This window comes from Lacerta agilis, chromosome 7 (assembly GCF_009819535.1).
Source record: "Lacerta agilis isolate rLacAgi1 chromosome 7, rLacAgi1.pri, whole genome shotgun sequence".
NCBI classification, from domain to species: Eukaryota; Metazoa; Chordata; class Lepidosauria; order Squamata; family Lacertidae; genus Lacerta; species Lacerta agilis.
Window position 1 is genome coordinate 13,000,718 of NC_046318.1, and position 19,334 is coordinate 13,020,051.

General features: G+C 41.8%; 1 protein-coding gene across 1 annotated transcript in view; it reads left to right on the forward strand.

Annotated features, from left to right (window-relative positions):
* The window catches only part of CTNND2 (catenin delta 2), a 481,608-nt gene that overhangs the window by 453,225 nt on the left and 9,049 nt on the right, over positions 1 to 19,334 (forward strand). The window contains 2 exon segments of the mRNA XM_033154385.1: positions 8,751 to 8,877; positions 16,490 to 16,618. Coding sequence (XP_033010276.1) covers positions 8,751 to 8,877; positions 16,490 to 16,618 — 256 coding nt within the window.

The window sequence follows — 19,334 nt, forward strand, 5'->3', positions numbered from 1 at the left end:
TTATTATTATTAAGACAGTCTTTGCATTCCTCCAATGTCTATATTTCCTCTCTTGTTCATAGTTCTAAGCTCCTCATAGAGATTGTACTTACATAGTGCTTTTCTTGTGCAAGGTTCATTATAATCTTTTTCTTGTCCTTCTATAAGATATTTCCCTTCTACTCCCATTTTATCAATGGAGAACAAAGTGATACAGGCTTTCGCAGGACCACCTAAGGATCTGATAACTGAAAGTTGTTTTTTGGGATAGAGTTCATTCCTTTGGAGCCTGTAAAAATACGTTGCATCATAGCACCATAAGGTGACCAGAAAGTGATGGAAGTACAATTTGCTCTCAGCACACTGCCTCTCTTAACGCTGGTTAAGAGTGGTAGACTCTTAATCTGGTGAACCAGGTTTGCATCTCCGCTCCTCCACATGCAGCTGCTGGGTGACCTTGGGCTAGTCACACTTCTTTGAAATCTCTCAGCCCCACTCACCTCACAGAGTGTTTGTTGTGGGAGAGGAAGGGAAAGGAGAATGTTAGCCACTTTGAGACTTCTCCGGGTAGTGATAAAGCGGGATATCAAATCCAAACTCCTCCTCCTCCTCCTCTTCTTCTTCTCCTCTCAAATCTCCCCCAAGATCTCTCTCAAATGCTGTGGCTAGCCATAATTTCATATTTACACCTATCTAGAATTAGTACCTGCAACGCTAAATCTTGAACACTACCTGTGAAGAGGAAAGTTTATGAAGTTCCAGTACTCTGTCAACACATTATGTTACATCCTGGACAGTCCATCATTGAAGTTACTGAGGTTACCATTGAGGTGACTGGCTACCTTGAGTTTACTGAGGCTGTTGCCTGTATCTACGGGAAGCTCAGTTACAGCCTTTCCTCCTCCTCTCTGGGTCTGTCGCCCATGAGATTAAGCACAGAAATACCAGATCCATATGATTATAACTTGAATTCAGGCTGTTTTCCACAGACACTAAAGCATTGTACTACACAACGGAAGTCTTGGATGGAGTCACTTTAGCTTCACAGTTCTAGTTCAAACTTGGATTGTGTGGGTCTGTGGCAGGGGATGATGTATGGTCATGTGTTTTGGCAGGAGGAAATGAGGTATAATTGCATCATTTTTCAATGCTTGTTTGTTTTATTTCTCTGCCTTGATTAAAGCTATTCATTGCATTTCCTCCACCTACTAGCATTATCTAGGTTAGACCTGCTTGTGCATGTTCATTGCTTCAATCTCTCATCTTTGCAGTGCCATGTAGAGAAAGCCAGGAAAGGAGCAGTCACTAGGTGTGGTTATATATCAGGTACATCTACATCTAAGATTTTTTTTTTAACCCCCACAAAAAATGCTCTTTTTGCCATTTAACCTTCAGTATATCCAAGAAAAAGCCTTTGACATTTGCAGTGAACCCTCCTACTCTGAAATCTCATATACCTTCCTCAAAACATGAAGTAACCCCTTTTTCATAACATCCTAACAGCTTCTAGTCACGGTATACTTTGCTGAAACACTGGCAATTTGCTGTAATGACTGTAGTTGTACTTCTGGCATGCCCAATAATTTCTTTGGATGCTAACCCCATCAACAATATATCACAGCATAGTTTGCACCATGCAATTCTCTTGCATGTTATGTCTAATCGTATTTCCACAATTACACTAAATTTGCACACTCCGCCGAGTGTTTCAGCCACATTTTCTCCCAGAAAGACTTGAAACAGGTCGCAAGGCTCCACAACGCTCTGAGTGGGTTTACAAGCCACCTGCATGAAATGAACTATTTTGAAAAATGCCTACATGATTTGATGGCGGTGCTTTTATAGGGCTTATTATTTAGTTCCCTGTATAACATCAACAATATGAATAATGAGGCCTGTTATGTCTGAGGTTCTGTCCTTCATGCTTTGTCTCACACACTGTTCCCTGCTCTTACAGCTCTGTTATTCATTAGATTAGGTCTTGTCATCCTTGCATTCACAACACAGGAAATCAATAATTAATTATGGATAGGTAAAGCAATGGCTGACTTGCTTTTGAGACCTCCGTAGACACACATTAAAAATAAATTATTGGGTATTGCTCTCTAGAAGTTTTCACTTAATTGACTTGCCATAAGTAACTGCATTCGGAGCAGGGTGCTGCCCCCCACCAAGCCCTGGTCTCCCCTTGGCATCCTGAACAGCACTGTACTCAACAGCTGGTGGCTAAAGGCTAATCTTATATTGACCTGAATTCTGTATATGCCCTGCAACCCATCTCAGCTATCAACCTCTTGACAGCTTGCTGACTTGCCCGTAACCACAGTCTCTACAGCAAAGGTGGAGAACCTATGGGTCTACCCCAGATGTTCCTGTGCTCCATCAGCTCCAGCCATCATGTCCATTGGTCAGGGATTATTATTGCACTAACCTACCAGGTGGTCTCTAATCATGTGGTCTTCATATTTCATCATTGTCCCTAAAACACAAGCATGCAAACCGAAGCTCGTTCTCTTCACACCTTGCAAAGTCATTCTTAGCCATCCAAATCCTAAGGGGTTTGGCTTTGCGATTGACGTGTGTTGGATTGTTGATTCCACACAATCAATAGATGTGTGATGGGTTCAGTTTTTTCTGTCTGAGCTGACAGCTGGAATTCATGTGTATCTGTGGCAAATTGGTTATATGGCTCTTTGTCATAATACTCTGCTCATGCAATTACTTTGCTCAAGAACACATGAAACTAGGTTGTAGGCCTTGGCAAGATTTTTATTTTTTATTGTAAAAAAAGCTCAACATATGCCTCAACGTTCTGCAAAGTAGCCCTGAATTTCCTTCTCCTTAAAACTAAAACTGAAGGTTTGAGAAGCTTATAGGTGAAAAGGGGTTTCTCTTGCCTTATGACTCACATAATCAGCAGGTTTTGAAAGTAAAACGAATCCTGTAAAATGCCTTTCATGTGGCAACCCAAGGTGATGTGCAAAGGTATAACAAATTAACCCATTTGAAACAGTACAAATCAGGAGAGGAAATCCACAAAGCAATGAAGATGTTGTACATTTAGTTTTTGCTTAATTTTTCTTAAATCTTTTGATGCATTTTAAATGGGTATTATATGCTTTTTAAAAAAAAAATTAAGTTGCTTTGAGACAATTTTATATCATCAGCAACAAATAAATTGGTGGTGGTGGAAATGATGGTTTAAAACATGGTACCATAGGTTGGAATCAAGCACTAGCAAAAATGCCTGGGAGCAGAAGTGTGTCTTCAATTTGGAAAACATTCTAAGTAGTTCTTAAGAAATAATTTTCATCAAGATAAGCAGGCAGGGAGATTATTCAACAATTTGGGGGTTCTAGCATATTGACCGTGAATGAATGGACTTTTGGTTTTCAGAATATCTCCAACAGATAATCAGTGCATCTTCTATAAGGGCGAAAGGATCAAACTACTGATTTTGAAGACCACAGTTTCTTAAATAAATAGTCTTGACAATACTTATTAACCATAATTCAATGCTAAGCATGTCTACCAAAATACATGTTGGTATGACCTAATTTTGGAGATTAGTATTTGTAGGCATGACAGTAAGTAATTTAATTAATAAGTAATCACTTTTGCAGTGTTTTTGAGGTACTGTTCAGCAAAACTACGAATAAATAACAGGATGGGGATGTTAGAATATTAGACGACACCCACAGTTCTCTAATCAAAAGTAAATAGCCCAATTCCTTTCAGCTTTACTTTTTTATATATAACAGCAGCTGAATGATCTATACTAAGAACTGCAACAAGTTTTAGATTTATTGGGACTGCTTTCTTAACATTCACACCTAAAATCCAGCTCACACCTCCTGTGGTATTTCAAGGAAACATGACATGGTATGAGATTTCTGCATTAGGGAGAGCAAAGAAGGAGTGGCTGAAGTCTTAAGAGCCTGAAAGTCTAGCTTTTCCTCCTCCAGTCATCCATGTATATCTTTCCATCTTAAAATTTATTCCCCACTTCATCTCTGGCTACTTATCAGAGGTGCACATACTGATCTAGCAAAAAACAACCAACAACCAATTTCTCTTAGACCTTTCTATAGAATTGCTTTAGCGGGAGGGGTGAGATAGTCCTTAAACAGATGTAGCCAAGAATATAGTTGTGAATAAATGTTTCAGGAGATGCTACTAAAATTAAATAAGTACCTTCTTTTCCCCGTTTGGTATGCAGTTCTTAACTGTTAACTGCAAGTAGCCAACCATGCCATGACTCCCATAATGTGACGTCTTTCTAAATGTAGGCAGGTAAATTGAGTTCAGAAATGCACTTGTACATCTCTTGCTTTTGGAGAGATTACTTTTTCTGTGCAGAAGACCCTTATATACTGTACCTTTTAAGTATCCAAATCAATTTAATTAAATTTCATTAGAAGCACTAGAGCCGAAACAAACTAATGAAAGCAGCCAGCACATCAGGTGGTATTTATTTCTGCATTAAATTAGAAATACTCCCTTTTGGCTTCTAAAAATTAGTTTAAATATTTAACACTAATAGCTTTTGGAATTGTTGATGAAGTAGGCCTAATGAATTTGTTACTGACAGTTTACCTTTAAAATGGAAATTGTGCTTGTTTTCTTGGAACTGAGAAAGGCTAATGTTATATTTTGATTACTCACATTAGAAAATATTGTGATGGTCTTACTGGAGAATCAGTGCAATGTGAAATTTATTTCTTATTTCTTGCTTTGGTCTGACAAAGCACTATTTCAGTTGAGTGGAATTTACATGTGGCATGAAATCAAACTACAGACTGGCCCAAAGAGAACTTTCTGTTGCTTATGTGGTAACATATTTTGCATAATGTGAGATTATAATGATGGGGCAAAACCAAATTATACCTAAAACAGAATACAGACGTACCTTGGAAGTCGAACAGAATCCGTTCTGGAAGTCTGTTCGACTTCCAATACATTAGGGAACCAAGGCGCGGCTTCCGATTGGCTGCAGGAAGGTCCTGCAGCCAATCGGAAGTCGCGCCAGACGTTCAGGTTCCAAGGAATGTTTGAAAACCGGAACACTCCCGGTTTTCAATCGTTTGGGAGCAACTAAGCCATTCGTCAACCAAAAGCCAACTGTAGACCTATGACTTTCTACAGTAGATTCCTATGATATTAAGAGTCAATTTGGGTAGATTGTTTTCCCCTGCATAGCTGACCTTTCTGGCAAGGCACTGATTGCCCTGCACACACCCAGCCAAGGAAGGCAAATGGCTGGTAGTTAATTCTTTATTGATGAATGCGCACATTTACAGCAGCTTCGAAGATGCACCAGAAACACACCTCTAGCATCTACCGTATGTAGCTGAAACTAACTTTTCCGGGTTTATGCCTGTCAGAGCAGTTGAAGAAACAGTGGGACCCCCTCCACGGCCTTACGTACTCTCATCTGACAAAGTGTGTGCATGCAACCTGAGACTTCTCAGATGTATTGAATGTGTCTGGTTCTTCCAAAAATTCAAATTCATTTTGTAATGACATTGGGGTCTGGGTCAGAGAGCCAAAGTTGCAAATGGTAGGCAGATGGTTAAAAGAGAATGTGCAGTTGCTCTGTCCCAACCCTTGCTGCCTTCGGGGTCTCAAGTATGATGCAAAGTTGCCGCGTGGGGTTCATGCTCCGTATAGCATTGATTGTATTGGCTGGTTTCTGAGATGTTGGATTATCTAGGGATGGTCAGAGTTAGAACTCGCATTCCACTGGGATTCCAACAATTCATTAAAAAAGAGAGGTCAAAATACTGTGTGAAATATTCTGAGCAAAGTGGGAAAAGTCTGCCTTTCTCACTCTAATCATGTAGCAGCCATTTCCACAGAGCTGTGTATGCTTTGGAGCAAAGATATTTTGAGATAAGCATTAAACAAAGTGAGCTGCTTTGCAGCTGACTCTAAGCTTTTAAGAGCCCTTTGGGACAAGCCTAGATTCATAGGGGGGGAAATTCCATTGACTTGCATTGACTTCAAAGTGATCAGGTTTGTAGTTTGAAATTCGAGTGCTGTTAAGCTTTCATTCCTCAAGCCATTAATTTAAGAACACTCCCACAGAGTTCAGTTGTACTGCCTTGGCAGTTCAAGGATTGTAGCCTTATTAATTTAAAATAGATGGTATATATTACTGCGTGTAATTAAAAATGCATACCTTTTAATTTTTAAACTATTAATTACTTCCAGCACTGAAACAGCTTGATACTTAGTGTTTTATATCTTATCTAGCCACGTAAAATTGCTGTGTCTATCAAAAACAGTTGTATAAATGCCAGCTGTTGTAGCTCAATTCCTCTGTTTAATTTCATCTAAATTTTAGGGCCGTTTCATATCTAAGTTGGAGAATAATCTCTGCAGCGGACATATGGTCACTAGGTTTTGTTGGTTGATATGTGAAGCTCTGGGGAGTAAGCTGATGCTGAAGACATGTTTATTCTATTATATTTGAGCATAGGCTATCTTTGGACTTGTTTTATTTTATTTAGCTGCAGTCATCAGATATATCTGACTTTTCACACCTAAGCTTCTTGTTAATCTAGCTGTGTTCCATCATAAGACATTGCTAATGCTTTGAACAAGCAATCATTTTCTTTCTGTACAACATCCTAGACAAATGGATTTAGTTGGGAAAACAAAATAAAAAATAAAAAAAATTCTTTCCAGTGGCACCTTAGAGACCAACTAAGTTTGTTCTTGGTATTAGTTGGGAAAGTTCTCTTTCTAGATCCCTAGAGGACCCTGAATTAGGTATCTTTCTCAATTCCCCCTTGAGTTTTGCACTTTAATCAAAACCCCTGAATGTCACTGAACCTCAAAAGAACTCTGCTTATTATATTATTTATATTATCTATAAAAAATAAAAATGGGTTTGTTATCCTGATTTTACAAAAGATTGTCTCTATCCAGTAGCCATGAATGCGTCAAATAGAGTACTTTGGAATAATGAGTGCTGGATTCAGCTAAATGCAGTCTAGCATAGCTGCTAGCCAGTGGGGCTCCCCCCCCCCCCAATCCACTCTTGGGGGATCAGGAGAACACCCAGAACAGCACTTGCGGGGGGAGTGGTTGTTCCATCTGGCAAGCAGGAATGCTCACACTGATTGAATTATTGTCTTAGTGTGGTGTTGAATTCCACCCACTATGTTGACATCTATTGCTTGCCAAATTAATCTGAGCTATAGTGTATATTTGATGAAGGATTAAGAATGAGGTTTGATTTGAAAAGCCATGTAGAATCTAGATTTCAATATGGATAAGTGAGAGAAATAACGGTTTTTCAAGGACTCTGAAGCATTGTGTTTACTTCTGCTGGCCATGGAATGTTCTGTAATAATTCTTACCTCAGGTAATACTTAATAAACATCAGCAGTTGTGTAGCTGAAGATAATATATTTGACGTTACCTTTTGTCTGATTTTAAAGTGCGTGGCTTCTCAATTATCTGGCTCCTGAGAGAGAATGTGTGGATTTAAACAATCTTGTCTTATCAGTAGTAGTAAGGACTAATTGTCATTACAAGTTATTCTTGTTCTTTTCTATTGGCTGTTTTCTTTTCTTTTTTTCTTGCAATTTCTTATCTGACCCTCAACAGTCTAAGGACATATAGATTAGATTGTTTGAGTTGCTTGAGCCTTAAGGATGTTAGATTTCACTTATAAAGTTTTGTTTTTGTTTTTATTTCTTGTACTAGTCAATTTACACTATTTGACTTTCATTTTTGCTCTACTTATATATATATGTGAATATTTTGCAAGTTAGCGATCATTGTTCCTGAAAGGAAAATCAGCATTGAGGACAGAAAAATAAGTGCACAATCCAACTGAAATTAAGTACTTGTTACTCACATTAATATCATTGGCAGAGATTTAAGAAAGTACTCAACTCTCCCACTAAAATCAAAGGAACCATTTTTAAAAATACAGACAGGTTCATCCCATAACTTTTTATTCATAATTGGATGTAGGTGTTCCAATTTAGAATGTAAATATTCCTTCAGAAAGAATACTGGAGCAGCCACAGAACAAAGTGGTAAGGTCACTGGGTATTATCCAATAAAGTCATACCTAGAGTAGATCCACTGAAATCAATGAACATAATAGGCATTTAAGTCCACTGATTTCTCCTCTGAGCGTGTGACATAGCTGGATACTACTCAGTAGTTAAACTAGGAAACACAGAAAATCTCATTCATACTCATTCATATACTGAAAATAAAAGGAAGATCACCAAGCTATTTTTAATGATAGATTACATTTCCCTCCCATCTCAGAATAATATTTTCCAGCATTCTAAGTGTGAGTGACCGACCTTACGTCACACACTCATTCCACCACCACACTCCACATTGGTCAGGAGGTGCAAGCGTTGTCGGTAATCCTATAATAGTGCACTCACACTTACAAACTGAATGGTAATTGTCATTCTGGTGCAAGGTTTTTGACTGACTTTATGATGTGTTTTTAATCATTGCGACCTGCTCTGGGATCACTTGGCAATGAAAGACAGGATATGAATTTTGTGATACATGAAATCGAACATATTTTTTAAAAAAAGATATATTAAAAAGGATCATACGAGAGATCTGTCTGTTGATGAAGAGCAAGACCAGTCTGTAAAAGATAGCATATTAAACTCTTTATTCTTGGCTTACTTAAGTTTTATTCTCAAACATTGAACGTGAGTATCTATTTCACTGATTTTGCCGTGTGTGTCCCCCGCCCCTTTTCTCATGTTATCCCTGTGCAGGATGGATGGTCACAGTATCACTTTGTAGCCTCATCTTCAACGATAGAGAGGGATAGGCAAAGGCCGTACTCCTCATCGCGTACGCCCTCCATCTCTCCTGTGCGCATGTCTCCCAACAACCGTTCAGGTAAGCCCAAATTTATTAATAAGCTGGGAAGTAACCCATCATAAGGGAAGATATTTCCAGTCTATATATGTTAACTTTTCGTGGGTGTTCCATCTCTCCTGACAGCAAAACAATCAGATTAAACCACAAAATGAGTCACAGTTGTCTTTAGGATTGGTATGAAGAGGGTTTTCTTTTTCTTTTTTCTTTTTGGGGGTTTGTGTGTTCTGAACCACAGGCCGAAATGAGGGCCTGAGAGAGTGGTTTGATGCAGGGATACCAAAGAAGGATGTCAAAAACTCGAATGGCCAGTTCTAGTGCTTTCTTAAAGAATGGTATAAACTTGTAACACAGACGCTGGACAGACATCAAACAGTGATAGGTCGTCGTGACTTGTCCACACTCAAGCAAGCATTCATGTATTCTATATATATATATACAAAGCAGCATATGTCACTTCAGCCAAGACTTCCCTGACCAGATGAGGGAATTGGTGGCAAATACCCAAGTCTTACAGGTAATTCCCCTTTCTGAGCTCAGAGCCCAGCACCCCAGGCCCCTAAAGATAAGGATAACATCAAAACAAGCCAATTAGCATATATCAGAGTGAGTGAATATAAACACATATGAGCTCATTGTTACAACTACCAAGTAATTGTGGGGTTAAGATGGCATTTGCAGAGCTTCTGGAACAGTTAAGCTTTGGTTCAACACAGGAAAGTAGTTGAGCCAATAAATAATTCGACTTCAACCTTGGTAACTTTGCTTTAAATCTCTACTTAGCCATGTACTTGGTTAGATATTTGTAAATTGTTGATAATCAAGTCATACCCTACAGGGTAACGTCGGAAGCAACATGTTTTTAAAGAAATTCTGTCTATGTAATTATCAGTAATAATTACAATTTTCCATGTTACTTGACCGTGAATGATTGGCATGGCAGCTTCACCTGTGTCCTACCCAGCTCATCACTGCTGAAGCTAGTGGGCATGCCAGCCCCCCGGGGAGCTCTAGAATAACAGCACTCTCAGATGTCCCCAGGAGACAGGAGTTGGATATGACCACTGTGGGGAACCTGAAATTATTCCCATACCTTGAGCAAGCTCTGCTCCAGAAGGAATGTCCTACTCATGAATAAAGACTTGCTTGCAAATAGGATCTAATTGTGAGCAGAGCAAGGAAGTCAAGAATTGGGTGTAGCTAGATAGGGGGGGGGGGCAGAGAGAGAGAGAGAGAGATGATAGATAAGAGGAAATGAAGAGCCACCATCTCTCCACAGCTTCATAAGAAAGATAACCTTGAAATACTGGGTGCCCCCAGCTCCTCTCTGGTTGCCCATAGAGATAGCCAGTCAGCAGGGATAAAGGGATATGAGTTTCAAATGTTTTCCAACTCTTAATTTTAAAAAGCCTGCCAAAGAAGGGCAGTGCCAAAGAATGCTCCAACTACTGTACAACTGTGCTCATTTCACACACTAGCAAGGTTAAGCAGTATGTGGACCGAGAACTCCCAGAAGTACAAGCTGGATTTCGAAGGGGCAGAGGAACCAGAGACCAAATTGCAAACATGCGCTGGATTATGAAGAAAGCTAGAGAGATACAGAAAAACATCTACTTCTGCTTCATTGACTAGGCAAAAGCCATTGACTGTGTTGACCACAGCAAACTATGGCAAGTTCTTAAAGAAATGGGAGTGCTGGATCACCTCATCTGTCTCCTATGTGGGACAAGAAGCTACAGTTAGAACTGGATATGGAACAACTAATATGGTTCAAAATTGGGAAAGGAGTACGACAAGGCTGTATATTGTCTCCCAGCTTATTTAACTTATATGCAGAATTCATCATGCGGAAGGCTGGACTGGATGAATCCCAAGCCGGAATTAAGACTGCCGGAAGAAATATCAACAACCTCAGATATGCAGATGACACAACTTTGATGGCAGAAAGTGAGGAGGAATTAAAGAACCTCTTAATGGGGGTGAAAGAGGAGAGCGCAAAATATGGTCTGAAGCTCAACTTCAAAAAAACTAAGATCATGGCCTTTGGTCCCATCACCTCCTGGCAAATAGAAGGGGAAGAAATGGAGGCAGTGAGAGATTTTACTTTCTTGGGCTCCATGATTACTGCAGATGGTGACAGCAGTCACAAAATTAAAATTGCCTGCTTCTTGGGAGAAAAGCGATGACAAACGTAGACAGCATCTTAAATAGCAGAGACATCACCTTGCCGACAAAGGTCCGTATAGTTAAAGCCATGGTTTTCCCAGTAGTGATGTATGGAAGTGAGAGCTGGACCATAAAGAAGGCTGATCGCCGAAGAATTGATGCTTTTGAATTATGGTGCTGGAGGAGACTCTTGAGAGTCCCATGGACTGCAAAAAGATCAAACCTATCCATTCTTAGGGAAATAAGCCCCGGGTGCTCACTGGAAGGACAGATCCTAAAGCTGAGGCTCCAATATTTTGGCCACCTCATGAGAAGAGAAGACTCCCTGGAAAAGACCCTGATGTTGGGAAAGATGGAGGGCACAAGGAGAAGGGGGCGACAGAGGACAAGATGGTTGGACAGTGTTCTCGAAGCTACTAACAGAGGGTTTGACCAAACTGCAGGAGGCAGGGGAAGACAGGAGTGCCTGGTGTGCTCTGGTCTATGGGGTCATGAAGAGTCAGACACGACTAAGCACCTAAACAACAACAATTTTTAAAAGCAACATGTTAGCAGTATAGAACTGGTTGGTGCTATTTGTGAGTGTCACTTGGTTGAGAGAACTTGTGCGCTTCATAGATACTCAGTTTTTTTATTACAGCGGAAGGTATTCTGCTCAGTAATAATTCACTTTTAACAAGAATGATGTAGATGATGGTGCTGACAGCTTTGCCATGAATTCATTCACAATCACAAAGGCTTTTATTACTAGAGACATTGCCAAGGCCACCACAATAATGTGGCAGCTTTTTTCTTGTTAGTGGAATCAATGGAGAAAAATGCTGTTAGCATCCTTTAATAAAGGACCTAACCTTGAGAGACCTTCCTTTATCTACCATATTCTGGTTAGATTTGGTGCCACTTAAGAATGTTTTTCATTGTGATGAACATTTTTTACATTTTTACATTTAGTCTCCTAAGGGGATGGGGGTAGATGGGAAAGAGAGAGAGACATTTTAATAATTTGTAAGGAAAACATCCTTGTTGAAAGGAAGGACAATTTTGTTATAACCCATGCCAATTAAGGGGAGGGGAGTCCTTACTGAAATATTGTGCAAGGTAAAGCATTGTTTTTGTTAATATAGAAAGGGTTTTTTTAATTCGTGTTCCTTTCTCTTTGTAGAGGGTGTTTGTTTGTCAAGTAGCTTCTAGTGTAAGAGAAAGAAAATACTGATTTTTCCTTAGTCAAAAATTTGTTAGTGTCTCTCTTAAATATGGTGCCCAGAACTGGACAAAGTACAGTATTCCAGATGTGACCTGATCAATACAGAATAGAGCAGGCATAGGCAAACTTGGCCCTCCACTTGTTTTGGGACTACAACTCCCATCATCCCTGACCACTGGTCCTGTTAGCTAGGGATAATGGGAGTTGTAGTCCCAAAACAGCTGGAGGGCCAAGTTTGCCTATGCCTGGAATAGAGCTTAGCTATTTACTTTCCATTATCTGAATACTGTGATTCTATTGATGCAGCCTAAAAATGTATTAGCTTTAATTTATTTTTAGCAGCTGCATCGCACTGCTGCTTCATGTATTTAGCTTCTGATCAACTAAGATGCCTAGATCCTTTTCACATTTATTACTGCCAAGCCAAGTCCCCCCCCCCCCAAATCCTAAGATACACCCAGCCACTCTTGCATTGCTGATTACCCCATCCATGACATGTGACCAAGCAGAGGATGTGGTACAACTCGGCTCCCAGTCACAGCATATCTCAAGTAGTAAGTCATCAGACACACAGAGTTCATTTGGATGACAAGGCATGCAACGTTGGACTATGGGTCTCTGGCCCCACATACTGCGCACACTTGAAGCTTGCTAGGGGTGGGGGGCTTTGTGAAAAAGGCACTGTGCACGCTTTGCACGAAACATCCTGGTCTCACAACACACATGTAGGAACTTGAGCACGTTGCTAACACTTGTCTACCTAGAACCCCAACAGGTACCTCACTTTGTGACTTCAGAAACAAGCACCCAACAGCAAACTTCAGTCCAACAACTGAGACTGCCAGGGCAGAGCACCCCACAGAGGTAAGCAAAGGAAATGGAAAACTCATTCTTCAAAGTGCAGTTCCCATGATTTTCTCCCTCTCCAACACTTCATTGCCATACATTCCATAACCTACCTTGAAATAATGTGAATGCTTTGTCGTTTGAATGGTCTTTTCTAACACTCTTCCACTGCTCCCCAGATGGTGGGGAAATCCTCATCGTCACATGCCTGTAATCTGCTTGTTGGCAAAAGTCTTCTTCAACCATTCCCAGTTGGCCAAACCCTCACAAGCACATTTGTCTTACAGGATCACAGCCCAGGTGCAAGGAGCAGAGCAAGCTGTCATCAAACATGCAAAGTTTTATTGGACACCCCCTCCAAAAGGAGGAAAAGTGAGTAGATTCACAGTCTCTGCAGTCTCTCCCCCACCGCCATGTCAGGTGGGCTACTGATGCATAACCACAGGCACCTCTCTTTCACTCTCGCTGCGAATGCATACGGTAAATCCTCACTGCGCATGCAGCCTGAAGGAGTGCCTGCTCCAGCTGCTGCCTCTTGCTCATTGTTCACTCTCTCTTTTGGTGTCCTCTCTGCAGGCTGCTCTCCCACAGGTACAGGTTGCACCCTGATCCACACGAACCAGTCTGAGCAACAGCAGGAAGCAAGATGCTCCCAGCCGTTCTCCTGTAGAGCTGCTGACCTGCTTCCTCCAGGGAGGCACCTTCACCCTCGCAGGCTCCATGACAGCCAATAGTGGCAACAAGTGGTTTTCCTGATGTGGTTTGGGTGCCGTAAGAAACTCGGCTGCAGGTGCTCTGCAAAGCACAGGAGCCCTGCTGGAGGGGCTGGGTGGCAATCATACACACTGCCTTCCGTTTCAGGATCTCTTCTTGACGTCTAAGTGCTGCTCAATAAAGACTTTGACTCTACCATATGTATTGCTTCTTCATTGTTAGTGAGTGGTAGATGGGTCTCCTCCCTGACCCCAGCCTAATGGTATGCCTTCAGCAGGCTGCAGGATGGGTTATTGAAGGCAGTGAGCTGGGAGTTGGAGGAGCTCAGCAGCCTCACCTCTCTGTATCTGTTCAGGTACTCTAGACTGCGCGAGGGGGTGCACAAGGATGCTCAAGGTGGGGTTGGTGCTGCTGTTAGGGTAAGGCTCTATTGGAGGGGTAGGGAGATTTAATCTTGTTGAGTGGCTAGCCTTGCCAGGTAAGGTGTGAGGCAACAGATTGTGGTGAAAGGTGGAGATTGATCACATGGGTTGCCAGTGGGAGGGCTGGTCTCATGCAGGAGCCTTTCTATTGGCCCATGTAGAGCTCCCTCCCGATTGGTTTAGGTAAGCCATCGTGTTCTCCTCTCTCTGCTTTTCCTAGTATGGTGCTGAATTGAGCTGTCTCCTTCTGCAATACCTGTGTTCACTGTGTCTGGGTGTTGGGGCAGGGGACAAAAATATGTGCCCTTTGATGCCTCTGGATTTTGGGTGGGAGGATTGTTTGCTGCTGTGCTTGAGTGGTTAGGGAACAGCTCTGTGGCATTTTGTAGTGTGGGTTTGGATCCCAGGAGCATCCTCTCTTTTGCCCCCAACATCACATTTTAAGTGATGCCAAAGGTAAGTGAAAGCATCATTTCCCCCTTAGTGTATGCTTGGACTCCTTTCTTCCACTTCCCAACTCCATGCCCTGTGGCAGTGATGGCCAGACTTGGCCTTCCAGCTGTTTGGGGACTATAACTCCCATCATCCCTAGCTAACAGGACCAGTGATCAGGGATGATTGGAACTGTAGTCCCCAAACAGCTGGAGGGCCAAGTTTGGCCATCACTACCCTATGGAGTCACCCAAATGTGTGTCTGTGACCACCCTTGTTGCCTGTCTGGTCCCTTCCTTTGGTTGCTTGCTTCTTTTGAACCCAAGGGTGGATTTCTGAGCTCTTTGTGCAGAAGGGATGTGTGTGTTTTGTGCCCAGGGAACTATGTGTTGTGTGGGCTTTCCTCCCTCACTGTTGTTAGTTGTGCTCGTGAGGAGCATAAGGGAATCCAAACCCCTGTTTGGAGGAATGCCTAAGGACTGTCACTACCTAGGTTGTTGCTGGATCTGCCACTGGAGGCATGAGAATGCTGTGCTTTCATTGCGTGTGCTACAGAGGTGCCCCATTTGTCATGCATTCATTGGCTGGCTTTGTGTCTAGGAGGCTCCCCACTCAGAAATTTACTGCTCAGCTCATGGAGAGAGAGAGAGATACATAGAGTAAATGTTATGGACCCACGGGGGCAGGATTTGAATGTGACCCCCATTGTCCCTCACACAATTTGCACTGCATGGAGGTGATGGAACCTCAAATAGGGCTAAAGTAAGCCTCCGTTGTCAAAAATTGGATTAAATATTGAAGAACACAATATTTCACCAAATGGGTGAAGCAAATTTCACCAAATGGGTGAAGCAAATGACCCAGATTGACAGTGAGGGAGGGAGGCTCATACCGTAATTTAATTAGTTTTGTGTTACACTATTGGCTTCGTGCAAGCTTGCAAATTTAGCTGTAGACTGGGAACTTTGGGTGGCTTGGGGTTAAGTATGAGAGAATAATAGAGAGCCTGCAGTGGGATCTTCTGTGGGTTGTATGTTACTTGTTTTCATAACTTGATAAACATAAAGAAATTTTAAAAAGTATATGTTCCTGCAGCAAGCAAGAACTGTTTACGTTTACTTTATTGCTGAGAGAGTTCATAATTTCAGTAACAGGGGAAACTATGATGTCTCCAGCCCATGCTAAATGGTCTGACTTGGGGACTGTCTCCTGTAAAGCAGTCAAGCTATGTCTATTTACAGTGCAGGAAGGTGGTCTCTGTCCAGTTCTGTTTATTATTACATTTACAAGTTTCAGCCATGTGCCTTGTGGTGAAATTAATGGTCCCTTTTCAGAGGGGTCAGAAAGCGGGGGTGGGGGTGTATTCCCAAACAGATACTACTTGTTTCATTTATGCGCATTATGATGTATCATTGTCCTGGGAGAGAGGCTTTGGGGGAGGGGGGCGCCACCTCCTAAATAAACGTCCAGCAGTTGTGCATAAGACTGGCACATCTTCCGTACGATGTCTACATAGCCTTTTTCTTGGTATCTTATGTATAGGTATTTGAATACATTGAATTCCAGACTCCATGAGCAACAATTGTTAAATTTAACTTCTTTTTATTTGCCCAGATGCTTCAGGTTTTCAAATAACACCTGGTTGCTTCACATGAGCTATACGATTCCAGCCTTTCTATCAAAATGGATTCCCCATAATGCTTATGCATATAAGGTTGTTGTTAAGTGGTTGAAGTAGCAGCATTCCTAAGAATTTGTGTCTGTTTATGAATTTACACCAGCGGTAGGTTTTGTATGTTACTTGTGTGATGAGAGAGGTTAAAAATCCAAATTTGTTTTTGTTTGCTAGCAAGTGCCCCAGCCTCACCTCGGGAAATGATCACTTTAAAAGAAAGAAAAACAGACTACGAATCAACCGGAACAAATGCTACTTATGGAAATAAAGGGGAGCACACTTCTAGGAAAGACGCAATGACAGGTGAGGCAGATTTGTCGCATGTTATACATTCAAAAACAATTGAAGCAAAAATATTGCATGTACCCATATGCAACACATTTGCAGGCTTTAAGCTTTGCTGAGCATCTTTAGAGTCCTTCCCAAATGTAGATGTGTATTTGTACTGTTTATCATTATGCTGCGATTTGAGCTCCACCTGACATTTCCTTGTACTTGTGATATTACTAGTGGTCATAAATTAAGCCCGTATATTTTGTATGTGTCGTACATTTAAACAGGTCTGTATTGTAGCTGCAAGCAATAAAGCATTGCTGGGTTAGATAGGAAATTATGATTTCTGTTCCTGCAGCATAATGTTTAATTCAGTGATGAAGCTTGCATTCTAATAGTATTTTTTCTTCCATGGGGAAAAGAGGTTTTATCTGGTTTTATAACAACACCCCCCCCAACAGAAGGGCAGAGACGTGACTTGCACTACACATTTTGGCTTTGTGGTGTAACCCTAGATGAGCACGTGTCGTGATCTCTAGCTACAGCTTTTGCATGAATATCATCTGGCTTAGCAGAAATTGGAATAACCACGCATCAGATGAGTACTCTAATCACCAGGACTTCATTTATATCTTTTTATCTGTTTTATCCTTAGGGAGTATAATTTTTCCCTCTACTCTCTTTAGGCACACCTCAGTGAAAATTATATCTCATTCCTCCAAAGCTTTTAAGACCTGGGTGTTTGTGTTGCTTTCTGAAAGAGCTGCCACTCCTCTCAAGCAGAGGCCAGATTACTCTGGGCAGAGCAGAAAGGATCTGGCCCATGAAGCCAGAAAGCTTCTGCACCCCAACCTAGAGGAATGTTTCATGTCTCCCCACCCATTTTCACTAGGGGGCTGTGAGGGGAGGCAATAATGTGCATTAGTGGATTGGGGAGATAACTCTCTCACCCAAGTCTGATGTTGGGAACTGTTGCCTAAATTTGGCACCTTCTGCCCGTTGGGGGAAATGGTTGGCAAAATAAATAAATAACTTGAAAGGGAGAGAGATTGTAGGCTTGGCCACTCATTCTGGTTATGCCCCACCCATCCAACTCAGTTTTGGGCTTAGGCAGAGAGCAAACTTACTACACGCTAGAAATGAAACGATTGTCCAAATGCACACAGAAGAGGGGAGGCATCAGCCAACTTGACGGAATCCTGAACAGGGACACTTGTGAAGGGGACATCTTAAGAGGCCTTGGGCATGTTGACTAGTCCTGTAATTCGGGAGGATTTAAAACCATGCAACTGCAGGTGGCTAAAGATAGCTGTGACGAATCTGCCTTGGCCTCAGCTCGGTGACATTCTCCCCTCTCAACACCAACCCATCTGCCAAGCTAAGCACTTGCTGGGCTTGTGCTGCTATCATGCCGAAGCATCTGTCCAATTGTGACACCTTGCATGGTGGCGGCTCACCTTCCATTCCCCACTACAGGCACAATTTTATCTTTGTAGCAAGTCCCTATCTACATTAACCAAAAGCTTAAGCAGAATGCAAGAGAGGGGTGGAAATGTGTTGTTGAGGCTTCCCTGGATATTTTTGGTGGTTTAAACTTAGAGCTGTTCATTTTTCACTTTATTGAAATGGCTGTTGAAGTAAGCTCTCTCTCCCTTAAGTAATATTTATTTCCAGGGCTGGTAAACCACAGGCCATACCAGGTGTACTAGGCCATTTTAAATGGCCTTCCTCCCCATCAGAGCACTGGGCTTGGAGGAGAGTGATGGAAAGAAGATGCCTTTGCCTCCCAGCATCACCGCAGCTTCAAAAAGTCAGGTGCTTGGAGGGTCGGGAGATCCAATGGAATTTGCAGGAGAGGCTGCACAGATGCAGAAACAGACCAAAGGGCAGGGGGGAAAGGATTGAGAATGAGAGTGAGGAGGTGGGAGAGAAAGGGCTGCAAGGGAAGTCATAACTTTTGGGTTGGCAAGCCCAATGGCAATCCACCTAGGAAAGAATGGAAAGTAGTATGGGATGATAGAGAAACCCTACATCACACAAAAGGAACTAGACAGTGGAGCCCAGGGATGAGAAAGGATCCCAAACCCTAGTGGTAAGGATCCCATCTGACTCTTTCTTAATTTTCTAAGAATTCCTCCATCACAGCATTGGACTTGAAATCTACAGAACCTCTAGACTGTGGTACTTGGTATTTCCTTTCCTTGCTGAGATTCTGAATGGTACCAGGAATCGGGAGCTGCTACCATTCTAAACATCTCACTCAACAGCAATTTTGTTACATTTAGGATCTAACACAATTTGCTACTACTGGTCGCCAAATCCTTCAGGTTTTCACCAGGATTTCATCTAACGGAGCCAAAAGATGAAACAAAATGTACAGAAGCTATGATTCTGTATCATAGCCAGCGTGGAGCATGGGATCCTTCACTCCTCAACAGATTCTGATCCATCAAGAATTTGTGACCAGCTAAAAGGCAGCTTCCACGTTCTGACAAGGTATTGTGCTTTTAGTGTTGGATTGCAGTTTTTGGGACCAAGTGAGGGTCGTCACTTCACACATATGGCCAATTCCAGTATATGTATAATGCAACTTTTGCACATTCACACTTTACATTAAAATGTTCCCCCCAAAACTTAACCTGTGAAGCAGGCCCAATGTGCTTTGTCTCTAAAGTTCATGCCTGGATTTTGGAGGACAGGTGAGAGACATGCTCGCTTGTCAGGATCTAATTTGGTAATGCAGAAG